The sequence below is a fragment of the Wallemia mellicola genome (genome assembly GCF_000263375.1).
Source record: "Wallemia mellicola CBS 633.66 unplaced genomic scaffold WALSEscaffold_17, whole genome shotgun sequence".
NCBI lineage: Eukaryota > Fungi > Basidiomycota > Wallemiomycetes > Wallemiales > Wallemiaceae > Wallemia > Wallemia mellicola.
The window spans coordinates 78,104-94,332 of record NW_006531974.1 but is presented as its reverse complement, the minus strand read 5'-3'; the positions used below and the strand labels follow the sequence as shown (position 1 = coordinate 94,332).

Genomic DNA, 16,229 nt, shown 5'->3' with positions numbered 1-16,229 from the left:
ATGACGACATTCAAAGACAGCCAGATCGCGCGAGTGTTGGGTGAGAAATCATTTAATAGAATATCCAGCGCAAAGATATTGATCGTTGGTGCTGGTGGTATCGGCTGCGAACTTTGTGCGTTCTTCTCCCATGACATACCACATATTGAATAGAAATAGTGAAAAATGTCGTCTTAACCGGTTTCAAGAATGTTCATATTATCGACCTCGATACTATCGACTTATCTAACCTCAACAGACAGTTCTTGTTCCAGGCGAGACATATCAAAAGGTCAAAATCAGAAGTAGCAAAAGAGACAGCAAGCAAATTCAACCCAGATGTCGATATAGTAGCACATCATGATAATATAAAGGCACCTCAGTATGATATAAGGTGGTTCTCGCAGTTTGATATCGTCCTCGGCGCGCTCGATAACCTCGACGCGAGAAGGCATGTAAATAAAATGTGTTTGGCTTCTAACACGCCGTTAATCGAGAGTGGGACAACTGGATATTCTGGCAATGTACAGGTTATCATCAAGGTGGGTAGTTACATTTGAAATAACTCGTTTAACAACATACAAGGATAAGTTTGAATGCTACGACTGTCAGGTTAAGCCTACACCAAAGACTTTCCCAGTCTGTACCATCAGAAGCACACCATCTGCACCAATTCACACCATTGTATGGTCAAAGTCTTATCTCCTGCCGTAGGTTCCTTTCTTTCAAGAAATGATTTATTTACAAAGAATTCAAGTCAGGTATTTGGTCAGGCTGAGGAGGATGATAGTGAATTAGATAAGGCAGCGGATGAGGGTGAAAATGGTGAGTAGTTTCAGATTCAAAGATTAAATCTCATGCGATAGGCCAGCTGATGAGATAAACACCCTCAAAGAAGAACAACACGCGTTCAAGAAAGTCAGACAAGCAGTCAGAACTGAAGGTGGTGCGAAGGTACTTTTCGACAAAGTGAGTCATTTTGTGCTTAGATCAATTATCAAGCTAACAAACACAAGATATTCAACTCAGATGTCAAAAGATTACTAGAAATGGAAGACATGTGGAAAAATCGCCAGAAACCTCGTCCATTAGAGTTTGACGACTGTGTAAACTCTTCAGATTTCACTACAGAGGGTGGTACAACCGATAGCGCAATTGTTGATCAACGCAAGATGACATTAGGTGACAATGTCAAACTCTTCATCGATGCGACGGAGCGTCTGAGTGCGCGCGCACGTGAAACTGATGATCCAATTGAATTTGACAAAGATGATAGAGATACTCTAGACTTTGTTAGCGCCGCTTCGAACCTCCGCTCAATAGTTTATAGCATTGTACCGAAGACCGTGTTCGAAGTGAAGGAGATGGCGGGTAATATTATACCGGCTATAGCTACGACTAATGCGATAATTGCTGGCGTTCAACTACTCAAGGCTGTTAATGTCCTCAATGATGAGATGGATCTCTGTAAACCAGCTGTATACCTCGGTTCACAGCTTATCGCGGCACCTTTCGAACCACCTAATCCATTTTGCACGGCCTGTAGAGATACCTACATCTCACTCCCGGTTGACGAGTCCAAGTTGACTTTGGGAGAGTTCATAACTACGCTTAGGATGTTATTCAAGGTATACGAAGATGATAGAGAACTCAGCATTTTCGAAAAGGAGCGCTTACTCTATGACCCTGACTTTGAAGATAATATTAACAAACCATTAAAAGATCTTGGCTGTCAGTCGAACACATTCATTACTGTTGTTGATGAGGATGGTGAATTCGACAATGTTGCAGTCGTCTTGACCCCATTACCAGAGTGAGTAGAGTGGTTGGATTTGTGATGATATTTACTGACATGGCAAAGGGATGCATCTGAAAGCTGCATTTTGCCATCACAAGACTCCTTCAAGCAACCCGGCAAGAGAGTGAAGAAGCCAGAACCAGTTGAACCAGAACCAGAACCAGTATCTCGCAAGAGAGCTAGGGAAGAAGAGTATACAGAGACCGCTGATGGAGTTGTCTGTATCGACGATAGTGAGGATGAAGCACCACCAGCCAAGGCAAACAATGCGACTATCACACTAGATGATAGCGACGACGAGGTTGAAGTAGTACCTCCAAGCAAGAAAACACGTCTGGATTAGCACATAATTTATTTTGTAGTAATATAATACATAAAAAGCAAAAATTACGACACTTCTTTGTACATCTTGATAGTCTTATCTGCGCAACCTGTAATAAGACGTGAACCTGTTTGATCGAAGGTTGAGCAGAAAATACCTGCTTCAGCGTCAAGAGAACCTGGTTGAGGGATGTCAGACATTGATTGAAATGGTAAACCGGTTTTGTAATCCCAGAACGACATGCTACCATTATCAGCACCTGAAAAGAGTACGCCATCTGCATTGAGGGATAAACTATTTATAACTGCGTCATGTCCACTGAAATTATGTACGAATTGACCTTCTGGACATTTCCATTTTTTTATATTATTTCCACCAGCACTACCGCTTGCGAAAGAGTATTCAGTTGGATGTACTGCTAGACTCCTTACAGATTTCTTGTGATGGGTGAGCGTAGTCATTGCTTTACCTGCTGCAAGATCCCATAGCTTCACAGTGGAGTCCATCGATCCTGTTATAATTTGTGGATCAGCATCTTGGGTAGCCACAGCACCGACTGTGCCTTTGTGTCCTGTTAAAACATGAACAGGTGCTCTCGTACGCATATCCCATACACGCGCGACAGAATCACGTCCACTTGTAACGAGTAAATCAAGAGTTGGATGTACTGCCATAGCGTAAACACCTGACAAATGACCATGGTAGTGACGTATAACTTTGTTGCTTTCCAAATCCCAACATTTAACCATCTTGTCTTCACCACAGGAGAAGAGGTAGGGGTGTCTATTAGATACTGCCAAACCACGTACGGTAGATATATGACCAGTAAGTGATAATTTGAGCTCTCCAGAAGCGAGATCCCATATCTTTATCGTCCGGTCGCCTGCACCTGTCGCAAACCACTTGTTATCAGGTTCCACAGCAACACAGCGTACCCAACCAAGATGCCCAGATATAACACGCATGAGCTTCCATTGTGGGTGGTAATCTGGTTTGGCTTGCGTCTGGTTCTTGATTTTCATCAGTTGCTGGCTAAGTTTTGTGCCTTCAAAGTTATTGTAGCTATTTACTATAGAGCTACTGCCGTTGGTGCTGGTACTGGCTGATTCATTGACATTCTTAGGGAATGATTTGTGCAGAATAAGTGACTGTTCGTCTGGTTTTCTCGATGTTGATCCTTCGATAGCTTTCTGGGTTTGTGCGGATACTAGTGGTTTGTCAGAGTTTGTAGAAATAGTTCTATATCGACTCACTATCCTCTGCATCTGCTTTGCGACTCTTCTTTCCTCTTGGACCTTCCTGTGCGGCGAGAGAAGGTGGAAGGTTCTGTGCACCTTTGTATTCATCTGCTAGTTTCGATTGTAGCTTAGCTTTGTTGCTGTGCTTGTTAGTATACCGGTATGAAATGCTATTCTCTACATACGCTGATTCATCTACACCACTCTCAAGGCTGAACTCCAAATCTTTATAGAATAATTCACGTCCTCGCTTTAGATTCTTGTCTATGACTTCCTCAAGCGTCGGCAGCGTCGTTGCGCTCATCGTTGATGGTTGTATGATAACAAGCGAGTAAATGAGGAAAAGTCTATAGGAATATAAATAAATAGTACAATATATAGATCATTACGTCTGTTCTTTGATGACACTCTTCTTCTTCTCGGACTTTGGCTTCGTTTGTCCTGCTTGAGTGTGCAGTCGTGAATTCTCCTCTTTTGTCTTTTGTGAGTCGACCATCGTCTTCTTGAGCTTAGATGCATTGCGGATTGCCTTTGGAAGATTACGTCTGCGTTCGACCTGGCGTACTTCACCAACACCACTCCATCTTTCTCTGAGACTGTCACGGTAGTTAATCCTATCCCTCTCACGTGCATCCATCTGTCCGATCTTCTCACTCGCTCTTGCCTTCCAGATCCTGAGGTTACCGTCATCAGAACCCGTGAGTACGTACTTAGAATCGAGACTGTATTGGACATTCATCAGGCGTTGCATACGCTTAGTGTGGTAGCAGTCGCTCGATCTACCGTGGTTCTTGTCCCATATCCGCACGGTGCGGTCCCAACCACCAGAAGCTATTTGTTGACCGGTTGGTGACCAGTCGCAGGATGTTACGGCCGCAACGTGGTCTTTGTATATTTGGATTGCACCACCACCCATGTTGCGAATATCCCAGAGGTAGAGGTTGTGATCTTCTCCTGCACTCAAAAGTAGAGTTGGGAGTATAGGGTTAAATGAAAGATCGTTCATCTTGAATGGCGTCAATATACGTCCAATACTACCACCCGCTACTCTAGTGTCCCAGAGTGAGATGCTTCTATCGCCAGCAGCTGCTGCCATGATCGTGTGCTCGGTAGGTGAGAATTTGAGTGCTGAGATATTGTCGTGACCCCATGTATACGTCTCGACTGGCTCTGTGCGGGCTTCCTCCCAGACTTGAATAGCGTTAGAGGCTGTAGCGAAGGTAGGATGGAGAAGGTTGTGAGTGATGCAACTTTATTGACCGTTAGTAAATAAAATAGAGTGTGTATCACCTACTTTACACCTGCATTCGCAGTCCAAGTTCTCAGTGGCTTTTGCTCGGCTGTAGCGTCTTCTTCGTCAATCAAACCTGCGTCGTCTCCAGCGTCGGTCGAACGGTTTGCATCCCACATCCTAACATGCTTGTCGAGACCAGCACTGAGAAGTCTGGAATCACCTCTGAGTGATTTTGAAGTGTGAGAGAAGGCGAGGGAGCTGACGATGCCTTGGTGCGCGTTTGGGACGCTGAGGAGCGTCTGGCGTGTTGGAACGTCGTGAATAGCGAGTTCACCCATTGCGCCTGAGGTGGCTACGACGCCGAGTCTAGCGCTATCCCTGGCCATACCGTAGACACCATCACCACACTCTATGGCTCCAATGAAAGGCTTAGCGAACATTCTGTCCATCTTGGATGCAATTACAGCCCTAGAGTACTCTCTTTGCTTAGCGAACGGGTGCATAGAGGGGTCTGGATTCCTCGACGGTGGTTTCTGGTCGGATGGATGGCCATCAGCCTGGCTTCTAGTGATAGCTTTTATTTTCTAAGTAAGTCAGCAGAGAATTTAAATTTTTATCTCTAAACACACCATATCGTCTATATTCTACTAGATGGGGGTTGAAAAGCAACGTCCAAGATGCTAGTCAGCTACGCCTCAGATGACGACAGCGAGAAGGAAATACCAGTCACTAAGAACCTGAAAGCCGCGCCAGATGTAGAGACAGCAGCTGCAGTGAGTAACTCACTCTCATTCGTCATCTCTGACTATCTATAGGATGAACAAGCTCAGGCACTCATGGTGAGGCCTACAGACGACCAGATGTTGGTGAACATCCCCTACGAACATATGAACAACGCCGTCGCTGGTCCAGACGACCCTTTCAGAGATAAGAACAACAAACCGTATCAAAACTTACTAAACGCACACATCGAGGAGCAAACAATGAACGATCACGACTTTATGACCTTACAACGCCAATACGAGGGTATCTTACGCCCTGATAAGAAGCAGAGGAAGACGTATGCCAGAGAAGACAAGGGTGATTTGGAGGTTGTAGACGGTGACAACGAGTATAGAGGTCCCTGGGCCGCTTGGAAGGATGTAGCAAAGCCAGATGAGATCGAAGCTCCTTACGAGGAAGACGTCGAAGACTGGGAAATAGACAGACAGAAATGGCTCGACGATTCAAGTAGGAGTAATGCTAGCAAGACATTGCTCGCACAAGGTGGAGAGAAGTCCGTCTTCCATGGTAGCCAGCTCCGCGATTACCAGGGACGTACCTACATGCACATCCCTACAGACGTCGATGTCAACCTCTACGGCGAGGAAGGCAGCCAGACTAATTTCCTTCCAAAAGCCTGTATACACACCTGGGCAGGTCACACCAAGGGTGTTTCCCGTATCAAACTCTTCCCAGGTTCCGGACATTTGCTTTTATCTGCCTCTATGGACAACAAAGTTAAGGTGAGTAGACTTTTTAGGATACCTATCAGTTGTTCATATGTTATCATAGCTTTGGGATGTCTACAATGAAGGTAAATGCTTAAGAACTTTCATGGGTCACTACAGAGCAGTCAAGGATGTCGCATTTAACAACGACGGTACACGTTTCTTGTCTGCGTCTTACGACAAGCAGATTAAGTTGTGGGACACGGAGACAGGACAGTGTATCAGCGCCTTCACTAACAACAAAAGTCCTCAGTGTATCACTTTCAACCCTGACGCTGACAAGCAAGATACCTTTTTGGCTGGTATGCAAGATAGGAAGATTATACAGGTTGACCTTCGCACTAATGAGATTACACAAGAGTACGACCAGCATTTGGGTCCAGTTGTGAGTATTTAAAAGTAATTTCTAAACGAACAAGTAGACTCACTCACTCACTCTAGAACACACTCACATTCGTAGATGACAATCGACGTTTCGTAACTACATCTGACGACAAGACGATGAGAGCCTGGGATTACGATATACCGGTCGTCATTAAATACATAGCTGAGCCTGATATGCACAGTATGCCAGCAGTTGGATTACATCCAACCAAGAAGTTCCTGGCTGCTCAGTCTCTCGATAATCAGATATTGATATGGGCTGCTGACACGTTCAAGCAAAATCGTAGGAAGAGGTTCGCTGGCCATTCGTTATCTGGATATGCATGCCAGCTCGGCTTCAGTCCTGACGGACGTTACATCAGTAGTGGTGATGGTGCTGGTAACATTGTGTTTTGGGATTGGAAGACGAGTCGCCTACTCAAGAAGATCAAAGCGCATGACAGGTGCGTTATTGACCATGCATGGCTCCCGCATGAAACAGTAAGTGTGGTGCGCTGAGTGGATTCATACTAACATGACGCTCTAGTCGAAAGTCATTACTGCTAGTTGGGATGGAGCAATTAAGTTATGGGTGAGTATTAGCAAAAATATTATAGCCTGACTAACTGAAGACTAGGATTAATTCAATTCAGCCTTTTTGTACTATAAAACCACTAATATTGTTATTTCGAAGCTGAGAATACGAAGGAGTGTGATATTATAATAAGAAAGAGTAAAACTAGGTAATATAAAAGGTCATACGCGTAAATGGCTGCAAAATCGAGAATGCGAAAATGCCGATCTGCGCTCTCGAATCTTGGCTGCTCCTTTGACTGAGCACTTCGCGAGAGCCCGGCACGAGATCATCTGAAAGGCATTTTAGCTGGTCTATTCTAGAAAATGCTAGCTACTTCAATAGCAGCCTACGAGCAGCAATCGAAAATGTCTGAATGCACAGCTGAGCCAAAGACTATGGCTATGGAGATTCCACGGACGAGTTCACCCATAAATATGTCGGTGTCGCCATACTCTCCGAGGTCTTTCGGTGTCTACGGACAGTCTATCAATTCAGTGATCCAGACCAGCGAACTTAGCTGCGAGCTAAGCGAACAGAGTTTGTCTATGTCCGTAGAAAGCGATTACTTGCCAAAGTTGGAGGAGGACTACTGCAGGAACTTCACCTGTTGCGGTGTCTACCTTGAGAACCTCCATCAATTGCAAAATCACTACGAGACTGAACACAGTGACCTCAAGAGTAGCGCTAGTAGCAGAAGTAGCAGATCGGTAGACACGACTGTCAGCACTGCTGCTACTTCTATACATAGTGATATACAACAGCAAAAAATTAGACTCGCACAGCAGCAAAGTTCGAGTATGCCTGGCACCCCGATGATCGATATGGATGTCGATAGTGCACCATTTAAGGCTATTCCGCGGAGTTTTAGCGCTGGTACAAGCTGTGTACAGCCAAATATGCTGCATAATGCGGCCATGAGGCAACAGCAACAGCTTCAACATAGCAGGACTATACCTGTTAGTATGTCAACACCATTGACTGGTTTACATACGCAGTACCAGCAACAACAGCAACGCAAACAGCCAATTGCGCCTTTACAGCCTCAGCCGCCACGCTCTACCGCCTCAACGTATACAGCTATGGCAACCGGCTTATCTAGCCACGTCACTAGCCAAGAAAATGCGAATATACCCGCTAATCCGTCATCCGCCGCTGCACCTTTCGCGAAGGATGAAAAGGACAGAGACAAGCCATTCAAATGTCCAGTTCCTGTGAGTTCTTAAGTACCTTTTCATGACCCATTTTGACCAGGCACAGGGCTGCAACAAAGCGTACAAGCAGCAAAACGGATTAAAGTACCACAGAATGAAGGGACAATGTTCCTTCAAACAACAAGAACAAGAAGAGCAAATACAATTCTAAATTCCTATCATAGTCTAGCGATCTTTTCTGTATAAAATATAAATTAGTATAAATGTTTTACGATATAATAAATTATGATATATCCCAAAGGAATTCGTGTAATTTTACACCAAAACTGTTAGCTAGATTTGAAGCGACGTGGTATCCTATAGCACATTTGAATGTCATACCGTCCAATCTTTCATATGGACAAGTACGTTGAACCATTTTAATTCGCGTCAGATGTGAGATATTCTGCAATACATCCACCTGTCCGAGTTCGTTGTCTGTGAAAACCCTATGGTCATTCTTTAAATTCGTGAGTGAGTATGCAGTGAGTGAAGTATCATTGATGAAATGCAAAAGAGCGCCATAGATATGTAACCATCTATCGAATGAGAAGTTCTTCGGACCTAATAGTTGCTGAGCTGGTCTACTTTTTGCGTCTTTCCGCCTATGCACCAATTTCTGCTTGTCGAGCGATATCGAGAGCATTTGAACATCCTGTTTTGGTGGATTGTAAGAGGCGAGATAAGACGCGATAAGCAAAAGCTGGGCACAGCGCGTCAAATCAGTTGGTAAAGACGCCTGAAGGAGATCCATATTATCAGGAAGATTACTGTTTATCGATTGTATGATTCCCCTACTTGCTCGTGCGAATGTCAATGTAAGGAGCTCATTATCTCGCATGGTCGGTCTTGCATCCCGTTCTGTCCAGGGTTCAATAAACTTTGGCCAAGCTCTACGCGTGATTTTGAGCAACTCTTTTGGTTGGGTGTTAAGTGCCGTCGTCGAGCTCATTATGAAGTTACATAATGCTTGATAAGTACTGTGAAGATTTTCACCAACATCACTAGGACAGTTTTGGATGAGATAGTCATAAATGTCTTTGCTAGAAACTGGAGGTATATTGACTAGTATCGGATCAGGTGAAAGTCCATTTGTCGGTCTTAGCGTTGTGAATGGTTGTTTAGACGTCATGATGAGCGTAAAAGGTAGCTGTATTATCTCGGGAAGGCGAAGAAGGGGAATAAGGAGGTTATCATAGTTCTTCAACCTATGAGCTTCGGTTATGACGATATAGCGCTTCGTGAAATCACCCTGGAAGTTCGACAGACCATCAATTAGCCTTTCAACGGGGTTCGTTGATGCACCATCGACATTATAAGCTGTGAGAATACGCTCCACTACTAAACGCGCGTTGTAGGCTTCTGAGGTCGATATAAATGGTGTTTGAGAGGGCAGCGTATCGCGAAGAAACTCGATTGTGAAATCAATAGACTGGCTGTCTTGTATGAATATTGATTGGGGTGATGGTATATCCTCTTCGAGAAAGAGCCCTATTTTGCTCGCTATTGCCTTCCTTTGCTGCTCCATAGTGAATGAGTGAAAGAGAGAAAGGGGGAGAGTGATGAGCGATACCATGCTAGTTTCAGTAAAGGGCTAATGGTGTACCACTTTCTTATACATTCTCTGCCTGCGATATAAACGGCAGAAGAGTAGACATGGTTGATATCAAGACAGATGGGTGTCAGGAAGGAAGTAATAGTCAATAGAGCCTTATAGACTGTCTAGAGACTCACAATGCACTCAGAAAAGCTGTGAAAAAAAAGACTTCCCAGCCCACGTTTGACTACCAGAGGGCGATAGAATAGAGAGAGGAAGGGTAATAAATAGAAAGAATAAAATACGCGTGTAAAACAAAGCTAAATATAAATTTATTAAAAATATTCAATCTGCTTTCGAGACTGTTTGACTGAAGCGCGTCTCCTCTTTCTTGATCACTCACTAAAGAAGAATGACTTCGCCAGGATTGCCAAAGGATTTTAACGAATTACTCGATAAGAGTGAAATACCTTCACCAAAGTGGCAGCAGGTGCGTTTCATTCCTTCCCACCAACTTATTCGCTCATTTTAGTAGATTACGCGAGACGATAGACCAATCACAATAGCAAGGTTGAAGCTACCACATCCAGTATGTTTTGCCATCACGCACCATCCCTCCTAACCCATTGAAGCGCGAGAAACACACTTTCATTCTCAGGAGATACGATTGCAACGGTATTTCATTCGGATCACTCTTTAAAGCCGCCTATCCATACGCTACAGATGAAGAAGAGAAGATTGAGTCCGGTTTCGTCAAGAAAAACTACGACGTCACACTCGTCCCTACCGAGGAATACCAAGAGAGAAAATTAGCAAAATTAGCTGGATTTTGGTTTGTCTACTCTACTAATCATCAAGCATAGCTAACCTCATTAGGATTCCTATCGCTATCGCTGAAGAGCTCGGTCAGCGTTACGCGATGGCGGAATACGTCGACGCTCTTGCCAAAGCTGACACACCAGATTTAACAGACTTCAAAAAGCGCTCTTCCAATAGACAAACCTCAGAGGATATTAAGAGTTCACCTGCGAAAGCCCAAGCTAGCTTAGAATCACCAGCAAAATCCGCATCGAAAATACCAACACCTACAAAGAACCCTGCACCAAGAAGATCAGCCAGACATCAATCGAGATCCCCTTCACCTTCACCACTCACCCACAACTTGACGCCAGGTAAGAAGAAAGCTAAGAAGGCACCAAAGGAGGCTGTTATTGAAGAGTCCGTTGAGGAGACTATTGTTGTTGACAAAAAGGAATCACCACTCAAGAAGGCATTGAATGACGACCAAGTTCTTGCTGATATTGAGAGAGCTAAGGATTTAGTTGACGATATCAAGCAATCAAAGAACTTATCACAATCAAGCCCAGTTAAGGTTGTCAAAGAAGAAGTCCTTGAGACTATCCAACCATCAGTTTCAACAGAATCTTTGGAAGGCGAAGGTAAAAGAAAACGTGAGTTGGAAGATGAGACTGGAAATGAAATCAAGGTTGTCTCATTTGGCCAAAATCCACCTGCTAATCCAGAAGAAATCCAACAAAGACCTGTCGTACAGCGTAGAGGTGTTGCCGCTGCCGTTGGTGCATTTGCTTTGGGTGTTGGTTTTGCAGCATCCAACATACTTCCAAGATTCCTCTTCTAATTTTCTTAATAATTACCCAAATTGGATTTAAGTTGCTTAAAAATAGGCACATTATAAGGCTATAAGGCTCAAGGCTTTTTCGATTATAACAGTTAGTCATTCTTTAATAAAATTCTCAGTTTTACTATCTATCACCACACATCCCGATAATAATTAATTTTTCACTCTTTTGTATGTTTAGTAGGTATAAATCAATAGTAGAAACAGCTTAAATGCACTTTAATTGTCAAATTTACGATTTGGGTTTTGTCCAAATAAGTCCATTCTGATTTCTGGCAGCATTCGGTCCTCAAGAAGGCTGAGACGTGCTTCGATAGTGTTATCGATGGAAATGCGACCACCGAATCCGTTTAGCTTTACACCACCCGCTGACGCGTCCTCGAGAGAGGTTTGTATTTGTGCGTCGACATCCTTACCAGTGGCCTCCTTGAATTCATTCTTAGCATCGTCGAGGATGCTTTCAATAACCTTCTCATCTTTAGGTCTAGCTTGGATGATGACCTGTCCCTCCATCAACTTCAACATTGACTGTACTATCAATCTCCTCAAAATATCGGCGTAATCATCAGATTCTGAGAGTTTATCTACCTTGTTCTTAACCTCCTCGAATAGGGAGTTCAGATGTTCTTCGCGACTGCTCAATACTCTCAACCGTGCCTTGTTAGTTTGGGTGGATTGGGCGCTGTGGCTTATCAGCTGGGAGGGGTGTGTAGTGACCAATATACTCACATCTTGCGAGCGACAAGTGCTTGTTTGAACTTCTTATCGTATACTGCATTTAAATGGTGCTGCTCCTGTGCTACAATCTTAGCTTTCTCATTCTCGTACTCCTCGTCAGCTTTAACGCGGAGCTCTCTGGCTTTCTCCTCCGCTTCCTGTTTGATAAAGGATACCATTTTGTTAAGCTCTTGCTTTACTTCTTCGTCATCGAGTGGTTTGCTCATTTTCTATAATGATAGTTGATAGTAACGATGTAGAAAGCACAAAATTTAGAAATTTACAATTTGATTTATATTTATAGTTCTTTTATTCTGTATTTTAATAACAATTCCTTTATTTGAACAAGATATCGCTCTAATGGCGAGCATTCTACAGCAATGTCATCCTGAGACTGCGTTGTTAGAGTAATACAAGTGTACACGTGCACATGCAGCGCTAAAGCCTCCAACTGTAGTCTATTAGCTTAACCGTATCCTGTCTGTCTATACCATTTCAGATCCATCAGCTGGTGAGAAGTCAACAAACATCGAACATTTTCATCTCCTTAGGAGCGTCAGTATCGATTTATAACAACCCTTGACAGGTTTATGACGTTATCTTCCTCTTCCTTTGTCGTCTTTGATTTCTTTCGTCCATCATTGAAGGATACAATTGACTACATTGGGCTAGTTTTATGATATTGCGGAGGAAACTCAACACAGTGACCGTTGGTACTGCCTACGAGCTAGCAGTTATGCACTCTCTCACTACTCAGCTTAAAATGAATCTCATGAGAGTTGGCGGCGCAAATGACCGTGGTGTAGATTTACAAGGATGCACACAAACACAACCCCGTATTAGTTTATTAGTACAATGTAAATGTGAAAACAAGAAGCTCTCACCGAGGCATATTAGAGAATTACAGGGTACACTCATTCAGCACGGTAATATAAATACCACTATGGCACTCTTAGCCTCCCCTGAAGGCTTCACATCGAAGACAGTCGCAAACGCAATCGCGTCTACACTTCCTTTGTCTCTATTGCATATATCCACCAACGGCATTCTCCATAATTGCATATTCAACCACCCTGCATCCTCTCTATTGAATGAGGCTGGCTTACATCTTGTCAAAAAGTTCGTTGGTAATGGCACAGACGTCAATATCTCACTAGAAAAATCAATATAGACGATTAAATACCTAATGAATTATTTGATCAAACTATGACTTGTATAATACACATGTTAAACGCAATTTGTCGATTATAATTAGTCGCATATCGTATATTAAGTTGAATAAGCTACTCTAGCACCAGCAAACACGTAAGAATATCTACAATTGCCTCGTTAGATAATCGTTTTCAATCAGTAAAAAGACTCACGGCTTTTGGTACCAATTCCTGAATGAAGAACGCTCAGCAATCCTGCCTGCAGTGGCATATGAGGCTCCTGAAACTACATAATGAGCTCCATCGTAGAAGTCACTCGAGTAACCAGGGTAAAGATTACTAGCTTCATATCCCTCGAGTTTTTCGAATGTATTACTCGACCATTCCCAAACACCACCGTTGTGTCCTTTGCCCGTTTCAGATGGTGCAGCTGGTGGGATTGGATGCCAATTAGCAAAGCTGACATTGGCGCCTGCATGGTCATTTCCTATAGTATTAGATAACACTTTAAGCTCTGCTTCAGTTGGTATCCTTCCGCCTTTGTCGACAGCGAATTTCTCCAACTGCTCCAAACTATCCTGGACTGGCCAAGACTGACCTATCACGAAATCAACGAGACCATATAGTGTCCTTATCTTGATTTCACCATCGCTCAATGCCCACGATGCGGGCAAGTGATTGTTACCGGTCTTCTGCAACCATTCTTTGTATTCGCCGTTACGAATTGGTAGAGCGTCCACTTTGAAGCCTTCTACGTGGACCCTGTTGCATGGATTCTCGCAATCCCATCCGTATTCATGCGAGTCCGCGTTTTTATTTCCTGCATCGAAGTCTCCTGACTCCGAATCATTGTGTCCTAGAAGGACGTCCTGGCTAGCAAATTCTAGCACTTGATTACGCTCTTCAGCTTTTACATCCCAGAGGGACTTAAGTGCAGTCCAGTCAGGAATACTGAAACCAGATGGTGGGTTTATCTCCTCACATTTCTGGATGAGCATGTAAAGCAATGTTTCGCCATGCATAATCATATGCTCATAAGTCATATGAAGCACTCTCGCTAAACGTCTGTCCAAATGTAACTTTCCAAGATCAATATCTGCGTAGATGTTGAGCAGTCTCTCTCTTGTCTTCATATCAAATTCGAGAACTTCTTCCAGCGTTGGCCATTCATCTTCGTTCTCAGGAACGGCTGAATGGTCGTGACATACGTTTGGATCATCCATAGAAGGATCGATACCTCTCTCGAAAATATCCTTGAAATGCTCATTCGTGAGCGCCTCACCAAATTGACGCGAGATGTATATGTCCAAAAAGGCAGGTATATGTCCAAAGTAGAAGAGAACTATATGTCGCAAGTCTATTGGTTTTCTGTGCAACATATCTGATGGTACCATTTTCATAATGCAATCCCAGCATTTCCACATTTCTAACCAATCATCGATGAGTGGTACACCCTGGAGCGAATGCCTAGTTGTAGAAGCCCACATCGGAAGATTAGGTGGGAGAAGATTGAACGGTGGTCTTTCAACGAGCCACAAGCCATACATTTTTTCGCTATCTGTCCATTTGTAAGTTACTCTCAAGCCGGCAGCCTTGAACAGGGCAATGGCTTCCTCGTCTGAGTACTTATAAGACCATTCAACATTTAGTAACTCGTCTTTGGCTATATCTATCTCTTTCACTCCATTTGTGATTTCATTGAATGCATTTACGACTGGAACATTGATAGTGAAATCTTCAAGGGATTTGTAATATGCCTCATGACGTCCTTTATCTTCGTCGTATACCGAAACATATCTGAATTTACCTTCAAGGAGCTGTTCATTATTGTCATTATATGGTGCAAGTATACGGCTAGCATGTGAAAGACCGTTGAGAATGAAGCTTTCGGTTACGCCATATTCGTCGTCATACGCACGTTTCACTATTGGTGCCTGATTGCGTCCATCGAGACCAATTAAAAGAGTGTCATATCCTGGTCTCATGCTATCTCTGACAGTTTGTAGGAATGAAACTGCAGAGGTTCTATCGAAATTTCCAATCGACGATCCAAGGTGCCAAAAAGAAAGTGGACCCCTATCATCTCCTAAAACACCCACGTTTGTATCACCAGTCAATCCAGGTGAAGAAGGAGGAGTTGGAAGTGAAGATTTGCGCGGTGGAGAAGGATCGAAATCGCTCATACTGACAATAGATTCTTTGCGATCAATCGATGGTGTTGACGAGTTTGTATCGCTTTTCAGCTTTGAGCTCAGCCAGTTAAAGCCCATATCATATGTACCACATAATCCTGCCAAATTTACCCCATTGTCTAACTTTTGTTCCCGCATCTCATCGAGTGTACGTTCGAGTTCATCTCTATCCAAGTCGAGTGCGAAGTAGTCTACGTCGCCACTTTCATTCTTTGTTTTGTTGAGGTTTCCCATCGCTGAGAGTAGGTGAGACGTCTTCCTGAGTGAACCAGCTCCCAATTCGATAACAGTACCTGCGTTGCAGTTGTTAAATAATTTACGTGCTATTTCATCCTTGTTGTCACGCAATATTTCTAATTCTTTCCAAAAAGGATAATAAAAGTCACCTATACGGATTAGTGGGGTGAGCTGAAAAATGGCAGTGAACACACCTTGCGTTATCTTGTCATATATCTGTAATCCCTTATTATCATATAGCAACAGTGTTGGAATTGTTTTTGTGTATGGAAGCGATGTCGATTCGGGATTAATCTTATCTTTGCTGCTATCCAGACACTGAGCTAAGCTCTTAACTGAATAATTGGGATCAATTTCAAGTTCTGTGGACAGATTGTAGATGTTCATAGTTAAAACGGTAAGATGATCAGCCGTGTCAGCCATGATACATAATTGACTACGTCATAGTCCGCGCCAAAATTGGCTTAATTAAGTACTGAAGGAACATTTTCTATAAAGTTTATACTTCTGCACATTAATTGGTTGCCTGATCAGGAGTCTATTATGCCTTATTAGTGTGCATCTG

General features: G+C 43.4%; 10 protein-coding genes across 10 annotated transcripts; 5 read left to right on the top strand and 5 right to left on the bottom strand.

Moving 5' to 3' along the window:
* Positions 1-2,144, top strand: WALSEDRAFT_39869 (hypothetical protein; the record flags this gene model as incomplete). Its single annotated transcript, XM_006959423.1, has 7 exons — positions 1-115; positions 160-521; positions 565-689; positions 737-804; positions 851-948; positions 996-1,792; positions 1,841-2,144. The coding sequence occupies 7 exons, from the start codon at positions 1-3 to the stop codon at positions 2,118-2,120; spliced, it is 1,845 nt and encodes a 614-aa protein (XP_006959485.1). The 3' UTR covers positions 2,121-2,144.
* Positions 2,117-3,636, bottom strand: WALSEDRAFT_55079 (WD40 repeat-like protein). Its single transcript, XM_006959422.1, has 3 exons — positions 3,523-3,636; positions 3,353-3,477; positions 2,117-3,306 (listed from the first exon to the last, which is right to left on the bottom strand). Exon 3 carries the CDS (start codon positions 3,119-3,121, stop codon positions 2,165-2,167), a length of 957 nt encoding a protein of 318 aa, XP_006959484.1. The 5' UTR covers positions 3,122-3,306; positions 3,353-3,477; positions 3,523-3,636; the 3' UTR covers positions 2,117-2,164.
* Positions 3,637-3,678: 42 nt separating this feature from the next.
* WALSEDRAFT_47548 (WD40 repeat-like protein) lies at positions 3,679-5,156 on the bottom strand. Its single transcript, XM_006959421.1, has 2 exons — positions 4,632-5,156; positions 3,679-4,587 (listed from the first exon to the last, which is right to left on the bottom strand). Exons 1-2 carry the CDS (start codon positions 5,072-5,074, stop codon positions 3,723-3,725), a joined length of 1,308 nt encoding a protein of 435 aa, XP_006959483.1. The 5' UTR covers positions 5,075-5,156; the 3' UTR covers positions 3,679-3,722.
* A 98-nt stretch (positions 5,157-5,254) lies between these two features.
* On the top strand, positions 5,255-7,115 carry WALSEDRAFT_47545 (WD40 repeat-like protein). The gene is made up of 6 exons (XM_006959420.1): positions 5,255-5,344; positions 5,387-6,076; positions 6,126-6,446; positions 6,503-6,925; positions 6,972-7,016; positions 7,062-7,115. Exons 2-6 carry the CDS (start codon positions 5,408-5,410, stop codon positions 7,065-7,067), a joined length of 1,464 nt encoding a protein of 487 aa, XP_006959482.1. The 5' UTR covers positions 5,255-5,344; positions 5,387-5,407; the 3' UTR covers positions 7,068-7,115.
* WALSEDRAFT_33288 (hypothetical protein) lies at positions 7,112-8,368 on the top strand. Its single transcript, XM_006959419.1, has 2 exons — positions 7,112-8,212; positions 8,259-8,368. The coding sequence occupies exons 1-2, from the start codon at positions 7,799-7,801 to the stop codon at positions 8,361-8,363; spliced, it is 519 nt and encodes a 172-aa protein (XP_006959481.1). The 5' UTR covers positions 7,112-7,798; the 3' UTR covers positions 8,364-8,368.
* Positions 8,369-8,435: 67 nt separating this feature from the next.
* On the bottom strand, positions 8,436-9,719 carry WALSEDRAFT_65360 (hypothetical protein; the record flags this gene model as incomplete). The annotated part of the gene is made up of 1 exon (XM_006959418.1): positions 8,436-9,719. One exon carries the CDS (start codon positions 9,717-9,719, stop codon positions 8,436-8,438), a length of 1,284 nt encoding a protein of 427 aa, XP_006959480.1.
* A 402-nt stretch (positions 9,720-10,121) lies between these two features.
* Positions 10,122-12,334, top strand: WALSEDRAFT_69819 (hypothetical protein). The gene is made up of 4 exons (XM_006959417.1): positions 10,122-10,218; positions 10,264-10,317; positions 10,361-10,560; positions 10,605-12,334. The coding sequence occupies exons 1-4, from the start codon at positions 10,141-10,143 to the stop codon at positions 11,365-11,367; spliced, it is 1,095 nt and encodes a 364-aa protein (XP_006959479.1). The 5' UTR covers positions 10,122-10,140; the 3' UTR covers positions 11,368-12,334.
* On the bottom strand, positions 10,544-12,334 carry WALSEDRAFT_60926 (ATPase, V1/A1 complex, subunit E). The gene is made up of 3 exons (XM_006959416.1): positions 12,097-12,334; positions 10,602-12,049; positions 10,544-10,556 (listed from the first exon to the last, which is right to left on the bottom strand). The coding sequence occupies exons 1-2, from the start codon at positions 12,309-12,311 to the stop codon at positions 11,587-11,589; spliced, it is 678 nt and encodes a 225-aa protein (XP_006959478.1). The 5' UTR covers positions 12,312-12,334; the 3' UTR covers positions 10,544-10,556; positions 10,602-11,586.
* An 86-nt stretch (positions 12,335-12,420) lies between these two features.
* On the bottom strand, positions 12,421-15,886 carry WALSEDRAFT_60925 (hypothetical protein). The gene is made up of 3 exons (XM_006959415.1): positions 15,859-15,886; positions 13,449-15,813; positions 12,421-13,399 (listed from the first exon to the last, which is right to left on the bottom strand). The coding sequence occupies exons 2-3, from the start codon at positions 15,659-15,661 to the stop codon at positions 13,354-13,356; spliced, it is 2,259 nt and encodes a 752-aa protein (XP_006959477.1). The 5' UTR covers positions 15,662-15,813; positions 15,859-15,886; the 3' UTR covers positions 12,421-13,353.
* WALSEDRAFT_69817 (hypothetical protein) lies at positions 12,421-16,012 on the top strand. The gene is made up of 3 exons (XM_006959414.1): positions 12,421-15,197; positions 15,242-15,807; positions 15,856-16,012. The coding sequence occupies exon 1, from the start codon at positions 12,761-12,763 to the stop codon at positions 13,253-13,255; it is 495 nt and encodes a 164-aa protein (XP_006959476.1). The 5' UTR covers positions 12,421-12,760; the 3' UTR covers positions 13,256-15,197; positions 15,242-15,807; positions 15,856-16,012.
* The last annotated feature ends 217 nt before the right edge of the window (positions 16,013-16,229 follow it).

Coding starts and splice junctions, on each gene's coding strand:
- WALSEDRAFT_55079 (XM_006959422.1), bottom strand. CDS start 3,121: ATGAAAATCAAGAACCAGACGCAAGCCAAACCAGATTACCACCCACAA.
- WALSEDRAFT_47548 (XM_006959421.1), bottom strand. CDS start 5,074: ATGCACCCGTTCGCTAAGCAAAGAGAGTACTCTAGGGCTGTAATTGCA. Junction 4,588..4,631: donor ACTGCGAATGCAGGTGTAAA/GTAGGTGATACA, acceptor CGGTCAATAAAG/TTGCATCACTCACAACCTTC.
- WALSEDRAFT_47545 (XM_006959420.1), top strand. CDS start 5,408: ATGGTGAGGCCTACAGACGACCAGATGTTGGTGAACATCCCCTACGAA. Junction 6,077..6,125: donor CTATGGACAACAAAGTTAAG/GTGAGTAGACTT, acceptor ATGTTATCATAG/CTTTGGGATGTCTACAATGA. Junction 6,926..6,971: donor CATGGCTCCCGCATGAAACA/GTAAGTGTGGTG, acceptor ATGACGCTCTAG/TCGAAAGTCATTACTGCTAG.
- WALSEDRAFT_33288 (XM_006959419.1), top strand. CDS start 7,799: ATGCCTGGCACCCCGATGATCGATATGGATGTCGATAGTGCACCATTT. Junction 8,213..8,258: donor CATTCAAATGTCCAGTTCCT/GTGAGTTCTTAA, acceptor GACCAGGCACAG/GGCTGCAACAAAGCGTACAA.
- WALSEDRAFT_69819 (XM_006959417.1), top strand. CDS start 10,141: ATGACTTCGCCAGGATTGCCAAAGGATTTTAACGAATTACTCGATAAG. Junction 10,219..10,263: donor CTTCACCAAAGTGGCAGCAG/GTGCGTTTCATT, acceptor TCATTTTAGTAG/ATTACGCGAGACGATAGACC. Junction 10,318..10,360: donor GGTTGAAGCTACCACATCCA/GTATGTTTTGCC, acceptor AACCCATTGAAG/CGCGAGAAACACACTTTCAT.
- WALSEDRAFT_60926 (XM_006959416.1), bottom strand. CDS start 12,311: ATGAGCAAACCACTCGATGACGAAGAAGTAAAGCAAGAGCTTAACAAA. Junction 12,050..12,096: donor GCACTTGTCGCTCGCAAGAT/GTGAGTATATTG, acceptor GATAAGCCACAG/CGCCCAATCCACCCAAACTA.
- WALSEDRAFT_69817 (XM_006959414.1), top strand. CDS start 12,761: ATGATATTGCGGAGGAAACTCAACACAGTGACCGTTGGTACTGCCTAC.
- WALSEDRAFT_60925 (XM_006959415.1), bottom strand. CDS start 15,661: ATGGGAAACCTCAACAAAACAAAGAATGAAAGTGGCGACGTAGACTAC. Junction 13,400..13,448: donor AGGAATTGGTACCAAAAGCC/GTGAGTCTTTTT, acceptor AGGCAATTGTAG/ATATTCTTACGTGTTTGCTG.